The sequence below is a fragment of the Anas platyrhynchos genome, chromosome 4 (genome assembly GCF_047663525.1).
Source record: "Anas platyrhynchos isolate ZD024472 breed Pekin duck chromosome 4, IASCAAS_PekinDuck_T2T, whole genome shotgun sequence".
Lineage (NCBI taxonomy): Eukaryota > Metazoa > Chordata > Aves > Anseriformes > Anatidae > Anas > Anas platyrhynchos.
In genome coordinates, this window is record NC_092590.1 from 9,830,927 (window position 1) to 9,856,841 (window position 25,915).

The window sequence follows — 25,915 nt, forward strand, 5'->3', positions numbered from 1 at the left end:
ATAAAGTAGTCCAGGAAGTTTATAAGCAATTTAAGAGAGAGGAAACGTCTGTGACAGAAAGAAAGATGTACTGAAGATTTGGAGCAGTAAAAATATCCTTAATCCAGACTGCGGCAAGGACCAGCAAGGTGTTTTTCAGCAATATTCGTGATTAGGACAACAGGAATATTAACGCAGTAGCGGGGGCTCCATTTCCTGACTGTGGTATTTAATACAATTGAAGCGATAAGCAGAAAACGTAGATTACAACAGAAAAAATACAAAAAAAATCCAGATGTAGGAAGAACGTAGACGGGCTGAGAGTGCCGCCCCCCCTACACCCCCCCCCCCGTATCTCGGGGCCCCGCTGCCCCCGGCCGCCCCCTCAGCAGGAGCAGCGCTCTGAGGCGCTCCGCGGAAGGAGACAGCAGCGCGGGGAGAGAGCGCGGGCGGAGGGATACCTCCCGCCCGCCTCAGCGCAGCCGCGTAGACCCGGCGGCCGCCATTTTGTGTGCGCGCAGCCACGCCGGGGCAGGGCGGCGGCCGGGCGGGGCCCCGCCGTCATCAGCCGCGCCGGGCTGCGGGGCGAACTCTCGCGAGACCGCCCCCGCGGGCACGGACAGGGGCAGGGGCGGGGGCGGGGAGCGAGCGCCTCGGCGGCCCCGCCCCTCACCGGGAGGCCCCGCCCAGTGGGCGGAGACAGCGGGGAGGTCCCGCCCCCTCCCTCCCCTCCCCTCCCCGCGGCCGGGCCAGGCTGAGCGGCGGCGGTGCGCGCCCGGCGCCTCGCGGCTCCTTCCTCCTCCTCCTTCATCTTCCTCATCTTCCTCATCCTCAGCCCCAGCCCCGGCCTCCTCCCGGCTCCCGGCCCCGCCGCCCAGCAGGCAGCCCCGGCTCCGGGTGCTCCATCTCGGGCGCCCCCCTCGGCCAGCTTCCGGAGGAAGGAGCGGCGCCGCGCGGCTGCCCCCTCCCCCTGCCCGCCTTCCTCCTCCTCCTCCTCCTCCTCCTCCTCCTCCTCGCTCCGGAATCACCGCGGCGCACGGACGGGCCCGGCGGCGGCGGCGGCACTCGCACACAATGGCGCTGAAACGCATCAACAAGGTGAGGAGGCCGTGCCCTCCCCCCCCCCCTTTTAATTAATTATTAATTATCATCATCATTATTATTATTATTATTATATTTTTTTATTTAGCCGGTTGCGCCACAACCCTCGGTGATCAGGGTTTTGGGAGGGCACCCAGCACGGCTGGGACCGTGGTGTTGCTGTGTGTGTGTGTGTGGTGTTTAGGGGTGAACCCAGCCCGGCTCGGCCCCGCAGCCGTGTGAGGATCCCAGCCCGGCTCCGAGGCCGAGCAGCAGCGGGGCCAGCCCCGGTGTCAGCCCTACCGGGGGCTCCGTGAGGGCGGGGAGCGGCTCCCTTCCCTCCCCCCCCCCCCCTTCTCTTTTCCTTCTCCTCCCCCCCGCGGCGCGGAACTTGTTCCCCGCATCGTAAGATGGCGGCCGGGCCGGGCCCTCACCGGGCTCCCGCAGCCCCGGGGAGGCTCCTCCGCGGCTCCCCCCGAGCCCTTTTCCCTTTTCTCTCCCCCCCTCTTCCTCACACACACACACACCCCACAGCCCCCCCCCCCCCCCCCTCACCCCATACCCTCTGCCTCACGGAAGCTGCGTTGCACAATCGCGGCTTTCGCAGCGCGAGCGGGAAGGGAAAAGGGAAAAAGAAAAAAAAAACACCACAGAAACAAAACAAAACAAAAAAAGGGGAAAAAATAAAAAATAAAGTGGAGGTGAGGGAAGTTTAAAGCGCTGCCCGCTGACGGGAAAGGCCCCTTTTAACCTGCCCCCCCCCCCCCCCCCCTCAGCAAGATGGCAGAAAGGCGCCGTGTCCCGGCACCTCAGGGCGCCCGGGGGCTGCTGCTGCCACAGCCCCGCCGCCTCCGTGCCCTCCTCCCAGGGCTATCGCCGGGCTTGGGGCTCGGTTGGGATACTCCCTGCTCTGCTTTGTCATCAGCTCCTGCTTATGAAACTGCAGCCGGGCGCCGCAGGTGAGAATTCAGGGTGAAAAGCAGGGGGGTGGTTGTGCCGTGGAGGGAGGGTTTGCCTCCCTCCAGCCACCGGGCTGGTGGTCGAAGCCTTGAAAAGCCTTGAAACGATTCATCCGAACTTGGGAATCGATAACCCACCCGCCTGGCTTCACGGTTTGGGCCTCTTGTGTGCGGTTTCCAGGCCTGCATTAATCCTCACACTCTACAGTAGCAGCGAGCTGCTTCGCTCACCCTGTGCTGGAGTTTAGGATTTGTGCTTGTTTGTTTGTTGTTTTGTTGTTGTCCTTTTTTTTTTTTTAAAGGTGCTATTTTTAATCTATTTCATCACCCTGCTACAAGATACGCTTCCAAATTCACATGGGGGTTTACGGTTTCGATTTTGTTTTCGCCGGCCTGGAAAGTCAAAATGGTGATGAGCAGCCAGGCTGAAACCAGTGCTTGCGAGGCGCTTTCTCCTTCAGCGTGGTTTCTGATAAAAGTGTTTACTCGGATTGAGGCTGAAATCCAAAAATAGGAGGACCGATTTCATGACGAGGCTGTTTTGAATTTGGATTTTAATCTTACCGAGCTGTAAAGCCAGGGAATGGCCCTGTGACACCAGTGATCTGGGATCCCCGTCTTCCTATAGTAAGGTCACAGATCAGACCTTGAAACTCTGCTTCCTTGCAGTACGTAGTTGGCACTAGATCAGAGCAGGCTAAAGAGAGACCAGGACCTCACAACATTGTAATCACACGTAGCTGGTTTAGTCTGACTCCTGGCATTACCTGTCAGGGCTGGAACTCATTGTCTCCTGCAGCCGATGACATCCAAAACATACTGAGAAGGTGTTTTCAGGGTCTCTGACCCACTTCTTCTTTATGGCCTTGTGTTCTGGGTAAAATAAAATCCTTCATTATCCATGGATAAATAAAAGCAATGCGTGTAGATGTAACCTGAAGTATGTAGCACCTTCAGAGTGCTGCCGAGCTAGCAAAGTCGGCTTTTTGACTTGGAAACGAAAGCACATGAGTGCTCGTGTGTTGTGCGTTGGGTTACCTGCTTCTGGAACGTGCTGTACTGAGCTCTTCCAGCTGCAGGAGCCGTCAGGTACACAGCCAGTCCCAGGAAGATGACGTTATGCTGGATCTCATCCTCGCATCTGTGCCGTCTGCCCCGAGGGTGGCCTGCATTCGATCGGCAAAACTCGGCTTTATTGACACGGCTCGCTTTGCGAAAGAGTGGCAGTTGTTTTATTGTGCCAATAAACGGCTTTTGCCACGGAATAATGGGAAACAGCTAAAATTAAGATGTGGGTTCCTTTCCTGAGGAGGATGATTATTTTTTTTTTCCCCCAAATAAGCACAAGGGCAGTGGAACGAATGAGCATCTGTTTATGAGCTTGTACGTAAATGCTCGCTGTGTGCTTGTGGAGCGGTAGCTGCTAAATTAGCATCCCGTGGTCGCTGCAGCGCTGGCGCCTGGGTTCGAGCAGCATCACGTCTCCGTCGAGGGGAAACTTTCACATTGGAGTGCGGGGCCAGGAGCGCATGAAACGGGGAAAAACTCGGGGAGGTGACGTCATCGGCAGGCATCCGTTTTATCACTGCTGTGTACATCCGTTAGGGCGAAGCGGTGTGGAAGGCCTAAAAATAGAATAAATGCAGGAGGTGGGGATGTGTGCACCGAGCGTCTCATCGGCGAAATCCTTCGGAAAACTTGTGCCTGCCGCTTTTCATGTCCGTTTGGTGAAAGGCAGTGCAAGCCAGCATCGTGATGTCAGGGGATGTTATTAGGGAAAAATTAAGTGGAGCAGGCATCCTGGAAGCTGGAGGTGGCAAAACCTTTTACTGCTACGTAAGTACAGATGGGAGGCTCTGTTGGCAGGGGTAGAGTGGAGACTAAATAACAGTTTTCCTCAAGGTTACAGCCTCCAGCACTATTCCTAGATGTATATTTAATTGCAGCTGCACTCCCCCCCGCTGCCCTCCTATAAATGCTCAGAATAAGAAATGCTACGAACCCTGGAGGCATTCATCATATTTTTAGGAGATTGGATGCAATGTGCAGGGATGAAGGCAGCACGAAAATCTGCATCACTTGAACCGAAGGTGTAACTTGCGTCGAGGCAATTCAGTTGAAATGTTATAAAACCTGCTTGTTACATTCGTTTGAAATTACCACTTGTTTGTTTTCAACTTAGGATAAAAAAAATAAAAGTGGGCCTATCTAGAAAAGCTGACTGTTTGGAATTAGACTTTGCTGGGTGAAACCTGCATGACTTTATTTTTGCAGGCTGTCTTGATTTGCTGGACTCATTCAAAATCATTAAATACCTTGAAGTTAGGGGATTGATCTTGCGCTTTGCGTGAATGTCTAGAAATAAGTCTGAATTTGTTTAGGGGCTCAGGAAGTTGAGGTCAATTAGCTGATGAAATGCAGTTGATGTGAGATTAGTTTAAATGCTTTAAACGTTTGTGAATGCACTCTGTGTCTTGCGTTCCCTTTTTAATACTTGTGTTAATTCACCTCAGCCTGTCCAGGGGTACTCAAAATAAATGAGTCGTGTGTCAGGTAGGTAACGCCATGGGGCCTTGGCGCTTGGTGGTTGGAAGGGTCATGGGTAGCCAGAGGGCAGCAAGGGATTTTGAGTCCTGACATTTCAGGATGGAGTGTTTGGGAGGAGCGAGTGTTGAACACCTTCAGTGTTTTGTTTGAGAAACAGAGCAAAATTACTCAGCATCACCTGGAAGCTGTCATCGTGTAAATTCTGTTTAGGATTTGGCTTGCTTGGATAGTCAGAAGTGACATTTATCCTGCAAACTGACTGTTATTAAAATGGAAATAATGCTTCTTAATTGGGTAGGTTTGACACCCATATTCAAGTACAGCTCTTCCTATAAGGCCCTGAGTGTGCTCTAAGAACGGATCTTTTTTTTTTCTTTTTTTTCCTGGAGTGGAAGATGAATGCTTCCATACCTAGGAAGTTTGAGCTGCAGGAACTTAAAGGTTTCTCCCATTAATTGGGCTCTGCGCTTGTGAGACAAGTTGCCGGTCAGCATAGGTCTTGAAGCGCGCGCGCTGGAATCGGGGTTGTAATCTCGCTTAGGTAATTTACAGGACTTGGGGGATCAATAGTCCATTAGATGAGTACTTCTTGCATACCTTAAAAACAGACTTCTGGTCTGTTGAAGGATTTGGGTGGGATAATGCGCCGGGTAAAAGGTTGTCTAGCCAGCGTTTTCTTTATGATCATTCCAGCTTTTAAAGATCTGTTTTTTGAAAGGAAGCCAACGCTTTGGGTATTACTACCTACACGAGTTTCTTCTTCTGCAGGAGAGCCGAGGCACAGCTCTGCAAAACGAGCTCCCTTCAGCTGCCTCCCTGCTCCGTGAGCGGCTCCGAAGTGCTAATGCCTTCCTTCGCGCTGCTGCATGGCCGGGTGGGATACAAACAGCTGTAGCAGCAGCTGCTGAACGCGCAGCAGCGATCTGCCTCCTGCCAAAGGCATCTCTGTGCCTTGCAGAGGCCACCTCTCCAGCCTGCCATGCTCCCCTGCCAGTGGGTGTTTTCCTGGCAGACCTGGGTCGAGCTGAGTAAGGAGGGAGAGAGGATGGAGCTCCTTGGCCTCATCTAGCAGCTGGTAAGGAGCGGTGGCAGGGGTAGCGCCTCTCTAATTCGGATCAGGACATCGATACACAACGTCAAATAAGCCTTTCTGCTGTGGATAGGATGGTTTTGCTGCTTTAACTGCCCGCCCTCTGTGCTCCTACGGGTTCCTTCCTGTGCATCAGAGCTGGCAGGTGGGAACACCCCAATATAAGGTGACCTCGGTTGGTAGTTCACACTAACACACTCTGCATCGAAACGGCTGAGGTACAGGCGTGTGTTTTCTCCTGTGACTGACGTGCTGTAGGAATCGGCCGGTAACGACGTGCAGGAAAAAATAAACTAGCCAGGGTACGAAACGAGAGCAGCTGGGATAATGTATATAGGAGCACAGTCAGCAGCGCGTTCCTAAACATAATTGTGTCTGTCAAGTTGGCTTTAACGGTAGAGAGCCTTAAACAATGTTGAGTTGCACAAGCTGGATAGTTTTGGGAACTTCTTGAACCTACGTTTAATCCTTCAAACTCTAAACAGGAACCACTGAAGGCTCTTTTTGCTTTTTTTTTTTTTAAAAAATGTTTTAAAACTAAACTTTCTCATCGGTGGACTTTTTATGGGGCGCTGATCCGTTACGTTAAATGTGGTAGGTTGTGCAAGGGAAGCCATGCAAAAAATTAGTTAAAATTACATTTACAAGTTTAAATTAGCCTTTATGCCTTCGGCAACTATTCATCAAACACTTTGGTGAAGACAGGGTTTACTGAAAAATGGGCATTGCAGGATTCAGGACTGCAAGATAAACGGAAAGGATTTCTTTAAAACATTGTTCAGTGCATATTGATGCACTACAGTTAGCTTCAATATTAAAATTTTGATGATAGGAAGCCTTTGTTCTGAACATTGCTCCTATAAGATGTGTGATAGGTTAGGCATCTTCAAGGTCTCACTGTAATTGTGATGATTTTTATTCTGGTGTTAAGGAAGAGAGAAGGGAGGATGTCAGGCTGCTTTGCAAATGTTAGGGCCTAGAGAAAAAAAAAAAAAAGGAAGGAGACGAAAGTTTAATCCTTTCCCCGAGCATCTGGCCACCAGAGTTTGAGGCTGAACTGAGGGCGGATGCTCGAGTGGTGTAGGTTGTGGTGGTGGAGGGGGGCACGAGGACTGTGCTAAGCTCTCGGCTGGTTTTATGGGGAGTTTCCTCTCCAACCTGGGCTGAGGTTGGCCCGGTGCTTGTCGCTTCCATCGTCTTCGTGTTCCTGGCAAACACGAGTGCCCCGCTCTCAGGCTGTATTTCCCAACCTTTGCTCGCCTATCTGAGTAATTACGCCAGGCAGTACTGTAAATGACTGCAAACTTTGTTTTTCCTTTTGGACTCGGTTTTCATTTGTCCTTTCCCTGTGTAGCAGAGGAGAATCCCCTGAACGATGATGTGCCAGATAAGCAACGCCCCCCATCTGTTCCCCCAGTTCAGTGTGGTGGTCGCGGTCTGTTTATAAACACTTTTTAAACACCGCTTGGTTTTTTTTTCCCCTCTTCTGCTCTTGAAGACCCTTCTGGACACCAATATTCTCTGGGTAGCTGAGCTGGAGCTGAACTGTGAGAGCATCTGCAGTTCACCTCGGGAACAGCTTGGGAATTTTTTTACACCGTTGGCTCAGCGTGAGCTGATTCTGTGCCTAACTATGCCTCGCTTTGAATGTAGTTTTTTTAAATTTGTTTGTTTTTTCCAAGTGCATCATTCTGAGTTTATGTTGAATGTAAGCTGCCCCTTCGTTCCCCAGCCGTTCTGCTTCAGTTAGCTGTGTGCCTCTCACTTCTCTTGTGGCCGGTTTCCACCGCGTGCCTTCGTGTCTGGGTGCTGCTCTGGTTGCAGAACCGACGATCTGTGGTTCTCACAGGGGAAGCTTGTAAGTGAAAGTATGTCAAGTGTCAGGATCCAGCCCTCAGAAGCTCGGGAATGGCAGAATTAAAACCCCCAGTTATCACTGAACGAGCAGGAAGTGAACCCGAACTGCACACCACATTTTTCCCTTCAGAATATTTTAGGCAGTGTTCAGTCTTCATCCTGTGCTGATGTGCATTTGTGTTTCTGTAACCCTGTGATTTTCAGAGAATGGTCGTTGTTGTAATAGCCCAGAATTGGTGTGTGTAAAGCAGTCAGATTTTCTTCGTCTTGACTAAGACAGCTGCTGTGGGTTTTGGTTACTTGTGGGGAAACAAGCCGTATTTCTGAGTCCAAAGCACAACTGTAGGATTTGCTGCCACCTTTTTTGAGTTTGTGCTGAATGCCTTTTTGGTGAGTGACCTCCTTTTCCTGTCAGATCTGTCCAGCTACAGAGGTGAGCTCTGGGAAAGGCTGTAGTAGAATAGAGTGATATTTTAGCTGTTGTAACAGTGAAATTTGCTGGAGACCATTGCCTACATTGTACACCTTCCAAATTTCAGAACAGGTGAGAAGAGCTGTAGACAATAGCCCCTTTCACAAAGGTCTGGGTGCTGAAAGGCAGGTTCTCTGGCGAGATAGCAGGTAGTCATCTGAGTAGTTTGCATCAGTCCAGGCACACAAAGTGACTTAATTACAGCTGCACAGCAGTTTGGCATTTCCTTTGACTGCTCGGTTTAAAACCTGGATATTTCAATGTCTGTTTTTTAAGACATCATCATCGTGTTGTTGCTAGACGTTGTACAACCAAGATGCAGTGGGTTGCCTGAAAGGTTTTACGCTATGGAGATGACATCCTGAAAATTAGAACAAGTGAAATAATCAAGATTGAGATGATCCCAAGCCTTATGTTCCTGGCCATAGTGGCTTGGGTTTGTGAAGAAGCACTCTGCTCTCTGGCCCTCGGTTTTCCGTAAACAACAGCCTACATCCTTCTGTATTATGCACTGTCATTATACGTAGTTTGTATCCGTATTTTTAAGCCTTAGCCATCAGGTCAGTCTGTTTGAAATGGATAGTTTGCTGGTGGCTACACTCGTGTGTTGTGCCAATGTTGTCGTATTCAGCTTAAAAATCCACATTCAGACTTTTTTTCAAACGGTTATTTTCTGCTTCCAGGGATAATTAATTTTCATGCTGAAACGAATGTTGCAAATGCAGGTGTGTGGGATAAAGCAGTAGTTCTTTGCTGGCTGACACTTCTTAATCTTCAAACAGGCTTAAATGTTCTTCCCCTCCCTTTATAGCTGCTTCCAATCCTTTCTTTTTTAAAGCTGTTTTCAGCTGTGAGCTAATGAGTAAAGACTAATGGAGTGAATTTTTGGATGCTTAGTTATTCGAGCTGTCCTGTTTATGACAGACTATATTAGACGAGCGCTCAAATGCTGGTTTTTGTGTGGTTTAGTGATTTTTTTTTTTATGTGTGGTGTTTCTTTTCTTTTAGGCTTCTGATCTAACTGCATATCACCTTTCAGTCCCTCCAGTGTAGAACAAGTCAGTGTCTGGAAACTTAAAGCAAATAAACTTCATTCTTTTCATTGTGCTCTCTTGACTAGAAACCAGCAAGCCGCAATTTATGATTTTAACAAGTAATCGTGTTACGAACCGATATTAAGTCTAACTATGCATTTATGCCTGTGAAGATGAGTGATGTTCTGCCACTCTGTATTTAAGTCAGCTGCTACTATCATTAAAAATAAGCCCTGGCTATTTCCAGCTTAAACTAGAAAAATGTAGCAGCGGAGCTGCAGGGAATGTGAATTCTGAGCAATGGGAAGCGAAGGAGCTGCTGCCACCGACGGCTCTGCTTGGTGCCTTGCAAGGAGGGAGCTTGCCTGGGCAGCAGGCTGCCGTTTGCTACTGGGTTTGGAAACCTGAAAGGCCTGGAAATGTGAAGAAGTGCTGTGAAGAAGCGTGAGGAGAGCAACTAGTTGCCCGCAGTACTTCCCTTCGTGGTCCTGCTCGTGTCTGTTTGGATGAGGCGTCCTTCGTCATTCTTTAAATGTTCTTCACCCTTTGGATGACTGCTGTAATCTTTCTAAACAGCTGGCGGAGAGGAATTGTTTGAGGGTTCTTTAGCAGCTCTTCTGTCAGGAAAAAAACCAAAAGGCATTGGTGGTTTATGGTATTGCCCAGGATCCTGCGTTCACAGTCACGTGCCAAGCTTTCACGTCATCAGCCAAAGCATGTACTACATATTCTGTTAGTTACATGACGTATGTGCAAAACAAGCAGGCGCTTAGCTTTTTAAACTATATCTGTCTTGAAGCTACTGGTTTATTTTTGGGCTAGTGTTTTGCTGAATTCACAGAGAGGGGGCAGATGAGCCCAGAATACATCTGTTTTTCCACAAAAAACTACATTTACTGCATACTTGAGGTGAACCTGGCGGCACACCGTGGTGCTGGATTTGTGTTGAAGCAGGTTGGTGTGTGGCAGGAGCAGGTATGGTGGCTGCACTTCCAGTTATCCACCGGTTTTCCAAAACTGGTGCAAAGATGGACCTGTGTGCTTCATTGCCGTTGCCTCTGACAGCAGCAGCGCTGGTCCTCGGGCCTTAAATAGTGCTTAAATCTGTAAAATGCCGGGTGACTAATCCACCCAGTGGCGAGGTAGGCACTATCACGACTTTATATTTGGAAACTGGGGCACAGGAATGGTGATACGCCGGAGCTGGACCGGAAACCTGCGGCAGAGCCAGAGCCTGGGAGTCACGGTTGTAATCCAAGACTAATCCGTCCCAGCGCATCGCCCTGAGCCCAGCCTGCTGCAGCCTCTTCTGTGCGAAGCCCTGGGAGTTGGCGTATTGGGAATGTCGCTTTTTCTTTTTCCTAAGCCACCTGTAAAATGAAAAACGACAGCAGCTGACTCCAGGAAAGCGTGGGCTCTACTTGGGCATTTCTAAGGAAGGTTGGGATGTAGCTCGGGATCCTTTGACAGAGGAAAGCACTGCGGAGACTGACTGGGAACAAGGAGGAGCAAAGCTGGAGGGACTGCAGCACGAGCAGCATGAAGCCCTTATGCTTAGATATTTTACAGAACAGTGCTGGGGACTTTGTCTTTTTACCGTTTTACTTAAAGTCTAACAAACTTCCCATGGTCTTGGTAAGAAATGGTGAAAGCAGGAGAACAATTCTAAGCTGCCTTCTATCAGCCCCTGGTAATTACCAAGCTTAGTTCTGCTTCTAGAAATACTTCCAGATGCAGCATTTGCCTGGTAGCAGTCAAGATGGGCTATTCGATAAGCTAAGAAGGCAAGTCTGTTTTTCCGTGCTGACTTGGGGGGGGAAGCTCCTCCCTTTCCTCGCATGAAGCCCTTCAGCTGCGCTCCGAATGTCGCAGCCCATATGTCTCTGCTTGCCGAGCTTCCAGTTATTCCAGTTTGCCCCTTAGATCCGGCAGCAGGCGCTTCTTCAAGTCACTCGGGGAGAACTTTCTGCTCCCCGTCTGCAAAGAAAAGCCTCCCTCCTTTTGTGTGGATGCCGAGTGTCACACGCTTAAACGGCGAGGTAAAAATAGAGCCGGTGCTGCTGTAAGCAGGAAGAACCTGCCCGCAGTTGTTTGGCCGCTGCCTCCCTTTTTCCCCACATTTTAAACTCTGCTGAAACAAAGAACTTTGCTACAAATTTTACTCCGCTGACCGCCCTTTATGTAGCCCATTGGAGTCACTGCTTGCTTCTTCTCCAGGCTAGTTCAAATGTTTCAGAGAGGTAACTCTCCATGGATATGTATTTTGAGTCTGGATGACCAGAATATTAATTGTACGCTATTCTTAATGGTACTGACACCTTTTTGATTTTTTTTTCACTGGGACTTCCTAAATATTTTTCTTACACTTGGAATTCTACTTATTTGCCTTTCCTTCTTGGATTATTGACATACTCTTAGCATTTCTTTTCCCCTGACGTGTTAGAATACCTTATTTGTCAACTGTTTCTTACCTTGAGTACTGACTTCTTGTTTCTCTGAAGATAGTAGTACCTTTAGAGGAGCTCTCAAGGCTGTTGTACATATCTTCAGCAGTACGCTTTTATGCTGGTCTTCTCTTGCCCTTCTTCATACTACTCATTTTAATAATTTTGATAAACTGCATGAAGAGCCTTTTCATACTTCTTAGTCCCCATGACAGTTTTCCAAAAATAGGATCCAATATTCTTACCTGATTAAATCAAATAATCCAGTAATAACTACACAGCTACATTAAAATACAAACACTTGTCTTTCTGCTCATTCTGTTGCTACAGTTCACTATAAAGGGACATAAAATCCAGTGGAACTTTTTGCTTCCAGGTATCGGAAATAAGTGACTGATCATTCTTGTAATGGAAAGGCTTCTGGATGAGATGTAAGCCTGGTTAACAGGACTTCTTGATTTGCCAAGTGCAGGAGATGGGGACCCTGAAAACTAAGAAGAAAAAAAAAAAACAAACACTTTCAATCTGAAAGTTCTTTCATATTTCGTCTTTGCCTTTACATGAATGATACCAATCTAACTTAGCAAATATACTGAACAGAATACGGACCTAATAAGTGGTATTTCCTTGCAGAAATAAGGATTTCACAGGGAACACCAGCAATAGGTGGGGAGTGCTATATGGTAGAGGAACGTCCTGTAAAGGGATGTACTGTGGTCTGGAAGGAGCTGTTGTCCACCCTCGGAAGTAACAGCAGCAGTGAAATGGACCGTAATAGTAATTTCACTGTGCTATTGCTTTTGAAAACTGGTACGGTTCAAATTTGCAGGCTAATCTCATTCCAGTGCAAAAGTCAGATCTGGTTAACTGGGAAGGTGATGAAAATTGGCCTGTGTAGGGTGGTGAAATGCGGGTCTAAGAACATATGGACTTAGGGACTTGTAAAAAGTAAGGGTTTTTATATATAACCTGTGGACTTCTACGCATTGAAATATTGTGTTCTCTTCTCTTTCTGTGTTTGCAAGAACAAAGGTGTTCAAGCTCCAAGTAATGTATTTTTCTTCTCGTTTTGTGTTGGCTTACATGTACTACATTTTTATCAAGTGCGGAATTTGTCAAACGCGGAGGATATACATCAGGCTCTTCCTAGGCTGAGTTGTTAGCTGTCTGGTCCAAGTGTGCATATTTCCAACATAACAGGGATGCCTGGGTTTCTTAAATGTCTGAGAATGTAATGGAAAGTTCTTGTTTTAGTGGCTTGTGTGGACTTGTAGTAAAATAACTTGTGTGCGACTGTTAATATACGGGAGAGGAACTGAAGATTTTCCCCTTTCTTGTGACTTCTAGATGCCTTGACAAGTGCAGATTTATAGAAGTTCCTGAAGCCATTTTTAGATTCAAAACTGAGCAGGGAAGAAGGAAGGTATCTCTTACATTCTTCAACTGAAAGCATACATTTCATTTTAAAAGACACCATCCAATCAAGTAAACTGCGGAGTGTTTAAACAAATCAGTGATGTGTTTGAGTGATTCATCACCACAATCTTGATCCTAGACAAGGAATCCTCCATTCTAAGTTTCTGTTTTCATTCCCCCTGTAACAGGGAGGGAGGGGACTGGTTTCTGCATTTCGGTCAATTAGGAATTTTAAAGGTATAATTATCATAAATATAAAGCTTAAAATTAAAAAATGCAGATATTTTGCCTGGTTCCAATACTTACCAGCTTTCTTGTCTTCTTTAATATACACAAGATTTATACACAAGATTTATCCCTGCTGGAGGTAGTGGAGAAAAAGAAATGGAGTTTCTGGCATTGTTCTGTTCTTGTTGTCATCATTTTGAATTTTAGTACTGGATATTATGCACTTCGTGCTTCTTACGCCATGAAGACTGACTAATCAGTAGCATTCTCAATTCCAGCTTAAGGCTCCTCTAGCTAAGACTTGATCAGTAAAAATCACAATCAGAAACTGGTTAGACTTAGCCCTCTTCAGGCTGTGTCCTCCTGTTGTCTCTGTCCCTTCTCCAGCAGGGTTGTCTTGACAGGAACAAAAAGTAATGACATGTGTTTGGAAAAGCAGTCCTTGTAACTGTTCAGCTTCATAGCCAGTTTTGGGAGTCATCATCTTTTACAGAGATGTTTCTGATACTGATCTGTTGGCGCTAATAGTTGTTACTGTATGTTCTTCTGTGTTTGTTTATGGAAAAAGTGTTAAAGCTTTTTGTTGGATGTTGAGTGAAAATGGCTGTTGAATTCATTAGTGTTCCCTCTCTGAGCAGATTTTTTTTTTTTTTAAAGGAACTTAGTGACTTAGCCCGTGATCCTCCAGCACAGTGTTCAGCAGGTCCCGTCGGAGATGACAGTAAGTAATCTTAAGTTTCATGTTTTGCTCTACTAACTCAAAGCATACCATGCCTAGATAATAATGCGGAGTTTTTCTTTTGTAGTGTTTCATTGGCAAGCCACAATTATGGGACCTGTAAGTATTCTAATTCTTGTGACGTAATATTGAACTAGTAGTTCTGATTCAGGAACAACTTGTGTGTTTTTTTTTGTTTTGCTTTGCTTTTTTTCAACTCCCATTATCAGGCTTTAGCTCTAGAGATACTCCTTACAGAAACACAGAATGAAGGAGGGGGGAAAAAATGAGTCTGATTATTGCATTGCTGTGACGTTTTACCAGGACACGTATTTGAGCTGAAATAATCTCTAGAACAATGTAAGCTGTTATCACTTTACTTAGAAACTTTGCCTTTAATTGTTTCTGCTGTTTGAATCTAGCGTGGGTTTTGCTTGTAGTAAGAGCTCATCCTGGTTTTAGTAATTACTTTGGGATGCTTTTGTGCAGATTTTGCAGCAGATGAGGGAATCTATTTGATCTAGTGTCATGTGCTGAGATCTTGAGTGCTTTTGGGAGTAGAGGGTAAAAGTCACTGCACTGTGAGGTTCTGGTTATGACTGAGGAGAAGAGTGTGTGTTAAATGTATGGTACGTATCTGAAACCTGAACAAGGCCATTTCCTTGTTAAAGAAGGCAAATGTTTCCATTTATGCTTTTAGTGAAGACAAACACTTGACATCTGGAGTTCTCAGGGCTCATTATTTATATTTAGGAAACAAAACGTTTTGTAACTTGAGGAGTCCAATACGAGATGCCAGCAGGTCTGGAGCCCTTAAGTGATGCTTCTGGTGAGGCTACAGAGCAGGAATTAAATATCGGTGATGCGGCATGGCCCAGACTCTCTCTATATATATCTGCAAGTGTGGTTTAAGTAGATCACTGCAAGTTTGTGTATTAGAGGTTCACCTGATTGGAAAAAATGGCTTTCTGTTCCCAAGTCCCTGGTCCTCATTGATTGTAACGAGGTGCCTCAAAGATAAAATCGTTTAACAGCTGTATTCATGTCTGAAATGCAAGGTATTTTCTGTGCTGTACTCAATTTGATTTTATGTATCTGTGGGGTTGTAAGGTATTAAACATCAGTCAAATTCAAAAAACGGGATTATTATTTTTAGCTTCTCCTTCTGGTTCAACAATGTACAGCTCCTTTCTTTCCCCATGTGGTTTTTGTGGTGCCGGTCAGAAAGGCCTGCTTTCCTGTTTCAAAACCGGGCCTTGGAAATATCCTGACAGTGTGGTGTTGGTAGCTCTAGTGCTCCCGTGGTGTTGCTTAGTGCCTTTAATAAAAGACGAGGGTTGCAGTACCCAATCATTTAGCATTCCCCTTCTGCAATATAATATTATGCAGGCTGTGATTTTCTTCGTAAGGATGCTTGCATTAGATTATCTTCAGTTTTAACAGATTCTGGGAGGAGTTTGCTCCTGCAATTGCTAAAATGCATCCTCACGGAGTATTTCTCGACCAACTGCAAGAAGTTACATCTTTTTTGCTAGGTTTCGGGTAGAGATTGCATAGGGTATGCCCTACGTGTTTCCAGGTTTCAGTCTCTTGTCTTGTGTTGCAGAATTTAATTTGCTGTTATTTAGCTAAGAAAGATTTATTTTTTGCTTACATTGGTATGATGTTCTTAGAAGGAGTATGAAGGTTGAATTTATAAATAATTCAGAAATGTACTCTTAGATACATTTTTCATAGGCATGAGCCTGGAATTAAGAGTGTTGTGGTCTTCAGGTTAAACAACAAAATATTTGCTTCATTTTGGAAATTTTGTAGTTTCAAGTAAAAACTTCATACATCGTTCTTCTTGTAATTAGTAACTTAAGCAGTCCATATTTAGTCACCACGTTTATCCCATACTTCCTATCGGCTTAAAAATGTTATTTTACTGCTAACAGTTAAAGCCTGAATGAATTATCCCTGTAACTGTTTCTATGGAGCAGGGGGAATGTGTTCCCCCTATACCCAATCATGGTGAATTTTTATTAGAGAAAGGGAGGAAGGATTCACTTCAATCTTGATGGGTTTTCTTTGTCTGTGCCTCCCACCCCAAGGAACAAGGAAGAAGCTGTGTATGGGTAGTTTTTTTTTTGGAGGGCTAAGCAAAACCTAGGCAAAGGATAGAACCTAGATGGAGGCCCTTGGCCACTGTCAAGTTGGATGGTTATAACAAATAAGCTCCAAATGCAGAACTTCACCTTTTTGAACTTGTTAGAGAGGACTTCCACTCTGTTACCATTTACTTCTTGGAGCCACCTCAGAGAGGCATGGGTGCTTTTGTCACATTGCCCTGTTTGGATTGGTAGAGAAGTTTTCTCTGAAGCATCGACTCAGAGGTCAATCCAGAAAGAGACCTGTTCAGTATCTGTTCAGTATCACTCAATCACTAGTAATTGAGTTTTTACTGTGTCCATTACATTGGTGGAATAAATAGTTTGGTCATTTAAATAAGTTTCATTATTTAAAAGCAACATTTCCAGTGAAATTTGTCCTACAGATGGTAATAGGAGAATTGTTTGTTTACTTTGGCAGAATGACAGTCCATATCAGGGTGGTGTATTCTTCTTGACAATTCACTTTCCTACAGACTACCCTTTCAAACCACCTAAGGTAAGTGTTGATTTCTCATTTGTGATGTTAGCACTCTTTAAGGAACCAAAGACAGGATTGAAAATGCCAACATCTTTGTTCCAATATTGTCAAGGTCTCGCTTCTTTCATGTGCTACAATATCTTACATGCCTTCCTATCACCAAAATGAATGTGTTGGCATATATTCTTAGGAGCAAATTCATATATGTGAATTCTGATTGTCTTGGAATTATGCTTGTTTTTATTTCTGTTTTTCTTGATTGTTAGGGAAACTCAATAGATTTGTGTTATTGTAACGGAATTCTTGCTGAGGGGGCTGTCGGGTCTCACAGTACAGCTGTTTGGGTTCTGTAAAAACGTGACCCCATGGACAGAGATCAATTTACTGAGTGCCTGAAATCAGAGGTGATGGTACCTGTTAGAATTTGGCAGTAGTTACAGAATAAGACAAGCAACTAGTAAAACTACAACAAAAGCCTGTCTTCCAAATTCCAGGCAATGTTAAGGTGCACGCTGGCAGTAACTATCATCTTTGAGATTCTTTAGCCCTGCAATGGCTGTGTTGCCATGATTCAAACACTTGTGTTAAGTATCTTCATCGTGGTGCAGACACCTGTGATTAAATTGCAGCTTCCTACTTGCCCTCTCTCTGTTTGAAGTCGAATGCCTGGTAGTTGGAAATGGAGAGGTTGTGGCTCGGCTGCTGTTCCGTGAATCCACGATGGAGTAGAAGTACTTAATTCTTTTCTTTTAGAGTAAAAGGCATTGACTAATAGCTTGACTGAAAAGAGAGGGTGACATCACTGTGGCTATAAGCCGAAACGTGTTCTTAGTATCTTTTTTTGTTGTTGCAGGTTGCATTTACAACAAGAATCTATCATCCAAATATTAACAGTAATGGCAGCATTTGTCTCGATATTCTAAGATCACAGTGGTCTCCTGCTTTAACTATTTCTAAAGGTAACTTTTGCGAAGGAGAAATGTTTCCATCTGGTGTTGAATACTGTGCTTTTAGCTCCGATTGTCTTGAGCTTCTGCCCATCTCTTGAATTTTCCCTTACTTAATCTAGCCTGTGTTTTTGCCAATTTGATAATAATATCTTACAGCATTTTTAAATGGGGGTTTGTTTTTTCAAATACCTTCTGCTACATGGCTGTAGCAGCCAACCTTATCTGGCTGCTTATTTGCTCTGATGTTCATGGAAGAGCTTACTAGCTTGGTCCCAGAGCAAACTGCCAGCATTTGGACTGAAGCAGGCCTGTGAAACTACATAAGGCTGAGGAATTGCATGTTTGCTGTTCTCCATGTAAAAATACTCTTGCATATCAATTTAAAGATTACTTCCATTTTTAGTAGTGAAGTCTTCATGTTGTGTGTGTTTTGTTTTTGTTTTTTTTTTGACTGAGTCTGTCCAGAATTCCATGCAAAATTATATTGGCACATGGCTGTGGTAAACAAGAGAAAATGGTTGTTGATACATGTTGCTTTCTGCTGCCCTGCCTTGGCACTGTATTACGTTAACTTCCTGAACATGGTTTACTGATTATATACTTCAAGATAAGTTGATGTTGTCCTGCAATACAAGCTTTGTTGCTTTCTTCATTTTAGTACAGTAAATAACATCTAATTCTCAAATGTTTTCATGATGATCAAATTTTTTTTTCCTCGAAGCTGCTGGTCACTGTGGCTTCAAAATGATCCATCAAAGTGCTGCTTTGTCTATAGAACTTGTAATTCCTGTCTGTGTGAGGAGTAGGTTTGTGATCTGAATGTGGATTCCCTACATTTTAATGTTGTTACTATGTTTTTCTTTCAAAGCTGCTGTGAGAGTAGAGGATGCAGACTTTGCAGCTGCCTGCAGGAGCCTTACTGCTTTACTTACAACACACATGTAATTTAGTCAATGCAGATCAGGGCATACCATCTTACATGCTACAGTGAAAAAAATCAGCCCGACCAAAAATAAATAAATAAACGCTGGGTTTAATAACTGAAAATATGGAATATGCTGGTCATTAGAATGCATAATAATATGCTTTAGTTGCCTGCTACCTTGCATCATAGTGCAGGGGACAAACAACAGTGCTGTTCTCATGTATGCTTACTGAACATTATGAGTATTGGGAAATAGTTCTTAGGAACTTCTACCTTAGTCTGTTGGGTTTTTCTTGTTGTTGTTGTTTTTTAATTTCAAGCGGTCTACAAAATTATTTTGGCCATGTGTCAGGAAAAGGTTATTTGGACTCTCTAGCGTGCTGACATTGTGCTAACACAGAGAACTGTGCTCCATTGTTTCCAAGATCATTGCTCCTGTTTTGCTATTGAGAATTTTTTTTTTACAGTTCTCTTATCCATTTGTTCACTGTTATGTGATCCAAATCCAGATGACCCTCTAGTGCCAGAGATTGCACGTATCTATAAAACAGACAGAGACAAGTAAGTACGGAGTTGCGTAAGACCAATATTTTAACAAACTTCATGAAGAGTGCTTTGTCAGACTGCAATTGTATTGAGTGAGCCTTTTGTGAAAATCTGGGATGGAGAGAACTTGTGTGTCAAAGTACCTATTCTTGGTAGTGCATAACTTAAAAACAACAACAATCTTTGAAGTTCAGGGGGAAGGAAACTTATCTTTTTCCCACAAGTGTGACAGTATTTGAAAGTATGTGTTGCCCATTTCTTGGCTTACTATGCATAAGTAGGATATATTTAGATTGAGGAAAAGACAGCTTTGTTATTTCGGTGCTTTTTTCTTTTTAGAAGTAGCCTGGACTTTAATTTTGGAGCTCCTCTTGAAAAAGGCTTAACTTTTTTTTTTTCCTATCTGTGTTGAAACAACTGTTTTTGTTCCTGACGTGTTTTTAACATTTTGCACAGATAGTTATATGAAGTAGCCTTTGTTTGTTTTATATATATATTAATGCTAAATATACTTGTCCAATTAGGTACAATAGGTTAGCAAGAGAGTGGACAGAGAAATACGCTATGCTGTAGGGTAAGAATATCTGCACATTATAGTGCATTTAACAAAATGGAGGCTTGTCAGCACTTGAGTGCTGCATGCTTTAAGGCACTGGATTAACTAACAGATAATGGATGTACCAGTTACTGAACCTGAATATTTAACAGCTTGATCTGTGGTTAGTGTGAATTGTATTGGCTAGTTACTTTCTCACAGATACCGCTCTTGCATGGTGGGGGGAAAAAAAAAAGATAGTATGAAATAATTACCAAGTTAGAGCCAGTTTGTTACCCTGTTCTGGTAAGTATTTACACACATTTTGCCAGAATTTCATTAAAAGTGATGCCCTGGCCGCAATACTCTGTGATCAGACCACATGCATGAATTTGGGCAATCCAAATTTCAACTGTTCATTATTCACCGGTGTCCATCTTCTACATATTCTAAGCTAGGAAAATGTATGGGGATTATGTTTTGCTTGTATAGTTGAAAATTAACTTCTTACTGACAAGCATGGAGTTAAGTATAAACTAATTCAGCTCAATTCCTGTGGAAGTAGTATACATAAAGATATTATGATCTTTTTAAAAAAAAAGAATTGTTTCAGTGGTGTGTTCATGTGGAAAGAGAATATTAAGTATGAAGAAAGTTAACTGTTGTTTTACTCTAAAATGAGAATTTTGACATAAATTCTGTATCCAATGATATTATTAACCAAGTAATCTTTACTTATGGCATGTGATCCCCTGTAATCTTTATCTAAGAACAATATTTAAACAAAACACTCCCCTTTCCCCTCCTACTCCAAGTGGTCTCTGTTTCTTCCCCTTGAGTACTTTTTCACAGGAGATTTCTAGCAAATCTGCTTGTCTTGAAGCTCAACTGTTTCAAATAAATTTAAGGACACCCTGGTTAGTCTAGGGAAGGATTTTTTTTTTATTTTTATTTTTTTAAATTTAACTGTATGTTATTACAGAAGGACTTCTGTAATAGTGTGAAGAGATTAGGGAGATGGGGATAACTTAATACCTGATTGTTAACCTTTTAGGAAATTGTTATTTTCATGATGGCACTAACTCAATTCCTGTTGTTCTTTGCAGGTACAACAGAATATCTCGGGAATGGACTCAGAAGTATGCCATGTGATGCTACCTTAAAGTCAGAATAACCTGCATTATAGCTGGAATAAACTTTAAATTACTGTTCCTTTTTTGATTTTCTTATCCGGCTGCTCCCCTATCAGACCTCATCTTTTTTGTTTTTTTGTTTACCTCCTTCCATTCATGCACATGCTCATCTGAGAAGACTTTAGTTCTTCCAGCTTTGGACAATAACTGCTTTTAGAATCTGTAAAGTAGTTACACAAGAACAATTGCCCAAGATTCTGAATATTTTTTCTTAATGGAGCATGTGTATTATGTGGCCAATGTCTTCATTCTAACTTGGTTATGAGATTAAAAAACAAACATTCCTCACTGCTCTAACAGATACTGAAGATACCACCTGAAAGGGTGGAGGGGAGATGGATGTTCAGTTTTCTCCTATCAAAGGAGCAACTTTGCTGTCGCAACATCCATCTTGTTCCAAACCTTCCAGTGTTAGAGAACTGAGGTTTTATTATATATTTTTGCTCATAACTGATGTGTCTGGAGAATTGGTACTGAATCTATAGCATCAGCAGAACAGAAAATGTGATGTATCTTATGCATGTCAATAAAGGAATGACCAGTTCTTGTTTTACAGAGAATGGAAATTGGAAGTCAAACATCTCTTGTATTCCAAAGTAGGGTCTAAGAACATTTTTGTAATTCATTTAAATTTTATTAGGAGGCTTGGAGCTATTAGTTAATCTGTCTTCCAAAACACTGTTTAATATAGCACTGAATAAATGATGCAAGTTGTCAATGGATGAGTGATCAACTAATAGCTCTACTAGTAATTGATTTATTTTCTTCAATAAAGTTGCATAAACCAATGAGTTAGCTGCCTGGATTAATCAATATGGGAAACAAAATCTTTTGTAAAAGCAAAGCTGGTTTTTGTATATACTGTTGGGATTTGCCTCATTGTTTAACATCAAATAATGATGTGAAGTTCAATAGAGTGTATCTTTTGCCATTTTCAGTTATAATGCTCAGTCTGTTGCAGGTTGACACATTGTTCGGCCTGATGTATGCAGAATTAATAAGCTAACCTAGTAGTGTAGCCTTAGTAGTGTGCTACACATGGTGCTGGGAGCCCAGCGTTCAAGGATGGACTGGGGACCCAGCAGATCTGAAGTGGTGTATTGTGGAGACACTTCCTGATGCACCTGTGTTTGATGACTGAGAACCTTTTTCTTCACCTTGTACACTTGACAGCTGAAAGATCTTAACGTGGGAGTAATGATGAGGCAAAAAAAAATATAAAATAAAGTACTGTTTTGATGTGGGAATTGTCATGAGGCTGTGTTGAAGTGACTTTACTATGTGGGATGTTCGTTACCGTTGAAAAGGACTTGTTCAGCCATGCTGCCATTTACATTAATGACTATTTTAATGCAACAGACACTTTCCTCATGTCAGGTGACTAAACGTGAATAAAGACTCATTGCTATTGGATTTTTGTTCTACAAGAAACACTGTCTTGTGCCATTAGTTTATCTTTGCAGCAACAAGGGCATTATTAAACATCCGGCTCTCCTCTTTCCTGCCCTCTTCATATTTTTCCTTGTTTAATTTTTTTGGTCTCCATTCTTAACATCCATAGCTTCATTTTCTCTAGTCCTGTACTATCAGTTTATTGTGCACCTGTGACTTCGCACTGGCACCACTTTTGCACTGCTTATAGTTATGTACATTCTGATTCCTTGTCCCCACATGGATGTGGAAAGCTAGATGTAAAATAAATGTTAAACCTTAATTTTTATAAAAATTTGCACATGTAGTTTGGACATGGTTTGTTCTGGTTTTAAAATATGAAAGCGAACTTTTTGAAGTCCAGTTGGCTTGAAATTAAGAGACTTGGGCCGTCCTTAACAGTGCATGCCTCACTGAAATGATGTGGTTGTAGATTTGTTGATGAAGCTGCAGTTCGTGCAGTGTTTCTGCCTTGCTAACCAAAGGTTTTTACTTGCACCGTTTTGCTGGAATTGGTTATACTTGAAATACAGCTGCCAATAGCATTGCTACTGAGGTAAAAGCTTGTATTTTTAAGCTGGTGAACCTGTTGTTCTTACCTTTTGGGGAATTGTGTTAATCTCATGCTTATTGTTTTGTCTTGGAGCCATAGCCACTGAAGTCACCTATGTGGTCAACTAGGAAGGTGTCCTGTGAGATGTAAGGCACCGGACTTTGTAAAACTCAAAGGGGTGTGGATGAGGGAGGGTGAAAGAAGGAGAAGATAGTAAAATATTACATGGAAGTGTTCTTTGGACCGCTGCGTATTTCTCTTGTATATCTGTGATGATACTTCTGTGGTAATTTTCTGTAACTGGAAAGCATGTTTTTGATGAAAGAATGATGGGTGAATTGTAGATGTTATAACTGAGTGCCGGAGGTCATGCTGAGACTTAAAATCGTATTTTTGTGAGGTGACATAGCAAGTGTTTTGTCCTTGAAGTGGTCCTGGGTAGTGTCGCACGCAGGCTCGCTGTGGCAGTTGTGTTTGGGCCTCACGCTTGAAGGAGGTGGGAGCTTGTGGGGAGAAGCTGGTTAGTGTGGGCCTGTGGGGAGATGAAAGAAGTTAAGAGCTTCTACTGAAACAGAAAGGTTAATTAGTGATTACCTCAATGAGTAATCTACCTACTAAAAGCCTAGGAAGTACATAGTAGGCCTTGATTTTAGCGAAATATACAGAGGAACAAACAGACAATTTGAACTTGTGAAAGCTGAAGGTTGTGGAAAGCATTGAAGTGAGTTGCGCTGTCCAGATCTTAATTAAAAGCCTTATTTTAGGATGATAAATACGGTAATAGCTTCAGAATGGAGGAGCCAGGTTCACACTAAAGTCTTGAAATGGAAATCTAAATTTTTAAATGGCTTTTATTTGAGGGTATTCATAGAAAACGAGTTAAGCCAAGGTACTTAAATTTAAAAACATGTATCAAGGAAAGGAAGTTGTACATCAGTGTGGTTTTTTTTTTTTTTTTTTTTTTTTTTTTTTTTTTTTTTTTTTTTTCTGAAGAGTTCTTGCTATGTTTAAATGGAGTTTGAATTTGACAACACGGTTCCAGTCAGTTACTCAAATTTTACTTGAAAAAGTTTTAGTGACTTCAGGCGTATTGCTGAGTCTTCTCAGAGTTGCAGAAAAAATTGATCTGTAGCATTGCTTAGAGAGGTTCGTTTTCTTTCCCTGTCTGTTGTTGCCTACAGCATCTTTGTCTGTCTTGGTTGAAAATGAGCATAAGTACTTTTTTACATGTTTGTATAAAAAACACCTAGTTGCACCTTGCATGGTTTACTTTATACAAAGATCGTAGATGTTAACTCTGAAACAAAAGTCTGGTTTTAAGCAGACCACGACAGTGAGGTTTGATTTCAGTGGAGAGATGGAACTGCAGCCTGGCAAATGATTAAAAGACAACAGGTTAATGTATAAGTGTGCAGACATACTGTTAGATGTAAAAAAGAAATGGCATTAACAAAAATAATTTAATGGCTTAAGCAGTCACAGGCAGAGGCAGTCTAAATAACTTCTTATTGTGTTCTTTTCTGCAACCTCCATTTGTTGTTCTCTAGTAATTTTACTTCAAATTCTTTATTGTTCAAAAAAGTCTTAAAAGCATCGTAATCTGAAGCAGATTCAATAGGTACATCAGATGTGTGGCTAGTGATTCAAAAGAAATCTCCAGACTGCAAGTCCTTAATAACGCTTAACACATGGTAAAAGCTGGAATGCAGCTGAAGATTTCTTGCTGTGTTTATAGACGTTAGAACAACAAAAATGGAAAAAAGCATTTAATTTTTATCCATTAAGACTAGGGAAGCAAAGGGAACTGTCTCCTTTAGTGAGTTATGTGTAGCAAATTGGCACAAGAGCAATGAAATGAGAGAAATAATCCATGGTCAATAAAGGATCTCGAGGTATAAAGGTTTCACTAGAATATAGACTATACTGTAATCCCCTAAAGCCTGAACACCTCCCCCGTCCCACAAAAAAAAAAAAAAAGAAGGCAAAAACAACCCCCCTGCTGCTGGTAGGAGTAACGTGCTTGTTTTGTGCTCTGCGGTTCTTGGTGTAATTGAAAGGATGGTATTTTACCCCAGTGCCTTTAACATAAACCTAGAATAGACATAAGTTGGAGAAGTGTTGGATTCTGACCTCAACAGGCGATTGTTTGTTTAAATGGTAGTTGAAATTATGGCTGAAGTATTTAGAGTATAAGGCTGAGGGCTTATACACTAGGAACAGTGCAGGGGCAATGCAGAGAAAGCATGGTAAAGCAGGAAGCAAAACTGCAGAAATGTAACGAGAAGATACATAAGGTAAAGATGCGCTGCACATATTGCTGTGAGGTGCAAATGCGTTGCTGTCAGAAATCAGCGCAATGCAGGGTAAAATCTGCTGGCTTCAAAATAACCTGCAATAAGATAGCTGTAATAGTTGTAATTTTAAGTGTCCGAGTTAGCCTGCTGAAGAATACCAGTGCAGACCTGTCTTAGTAAGAATAACTCAGGGTGTAGACAGATGAGCTGTTGCAGGTGTGTATGCAATAGTTCATCAGCTGCTGTCTTTTTATTATTCCTCCCTCTCTCCTGTCCATTGGGAAAGCTTGACTGGGAGAATTCAATATTGTATGCAAGCAGGGAAGCTTTTATATGAGGGAAGGGATCTTCATCAGGAGACCTGGAACATTGACCAGAACGTGTTTTTTGACAACGGTTTCTGCAAGGTTGCTTTTGACTGATCCCTGATCTGTGGTTGTACCTTATTGATGGGGGGCACTGAGTGGGGTACTTTAATCTGTGCTGAGGAAAAGAGAAGTTGATGCTTGTTTCTAAATCAAGCCTATTTTATTTTATTTTTTTTCTGACCAGAGCAAGCCTCAGAGTTTCTTACCTCACAGCATTTGATTCAAGTCTGAAAGAAAACCATGCTCATGTAGTCATGAGTTCTGTCTTGAGTTTTACAGCAACTTTCTGGAATGTGACTTTACTTTTTATTGCACAGCCCAGGCCCTGTTGCCATCTAAGTCAGGAACTGCAAGGTGCAGTCTTGTGTACAGAGCTTAGCATGAGTCTATAACCCTTTCATCCTGACAAACTTGTGAAGGTGAATAGCAAAGATGTGTCATAGCTTTGGCATTTAGTTTAGTATGAAGCTGTTAATTCTTTGGGGAAGGCTGCTCTTGCTAAACTGAGGTCTACTGAGTCTCCACAAAGCTGTTAATCCTCCTCTGATAATGAATACAAAAAAGCTAAGTAACTAATTCACAGGTACCTTAGAATTGGAAAACTAAGTATAACCATTTTTTTTTTTTTTTTTTTCTTATTGCAAGGTTTGGAATTCTTTTATTGA

At 43.0% G+C, this 25,915-nt stretch overlaps 1 protein-coding gene across 5 annotated transcripts; it reads left to right on the forward strand.

Annotated features, from left to right (window-relative positions):
• The first annotated feature begins 701 nt into the window (after positions 1–701).
• On the forward strand, positions 702–22,017 carry UBE2D3 (ubiquitin conjugating enzyme E2 D3). 5 transcript variants are annotated; one of them, XM_072036973.1, is made up of 8 exons: positions 707–1,077; positions 12,810–12,885; positions 13,764–13,827; positions 13,913–13,944; positions 16,396–16,473; positions 17,309–17,414; positions 18,798–18,891; positions 20,518–22,017. In XM_072036973.1, coding segments are annotated over exons 3-8 (357 nt in total). In that variant the 5' UTR covers positions 707–1,077; positions 12,810–12,885; positions 13,764–13,826; the 3' UTR covers positions 20,564–22,017. The 5 variants fall into 5 exon arrangements, with proteins under 5 accessions (XP_038033776.1, XP_071893074.1, XP_027311812.1 ...); XM_027456011.3 differs by lacking the exon at positions 12,810–12,885 and adding an exon at positions 19,401–19,450; XM_072036971.1 differs by lacking the exons at positions 707–1,077; positions 12,810–12,885 and adding exons at positions 3,759–3,854; positions 19,401–19,450.
• The last annotated feature ends 3,898 nt before the right edge of the window (positions 22,018–25,915 follow it).

What these genes read in the sequence shown, in the direction of transcription:
- UBE2D3 (XM_072036971.1), top strand. Translation starts at nt 3,774, where the DNA reads ATGTCAGGGGATGTTATTAGGGAAAAATTAAGTGGAGCAGGCATCCTG. An exon ending in GCAAAACCTTTTACTGCTAC is followed by an intron (nt 3,855 to 13,763) that starts GTAAGTACAGAT and finishes TTTTTTTTAAAG; the next exon opens with GAACTTAGTGACTTAGCCCG. An exon ending in AAGCCACAATTATGGGACCT is followed by an intron (nt 13,945 to 16,395) that starts GTAAGTATTCTA and finishes TTACTTTGGCAG; the next exon opens with AATGACAGTCCATATCAGGG.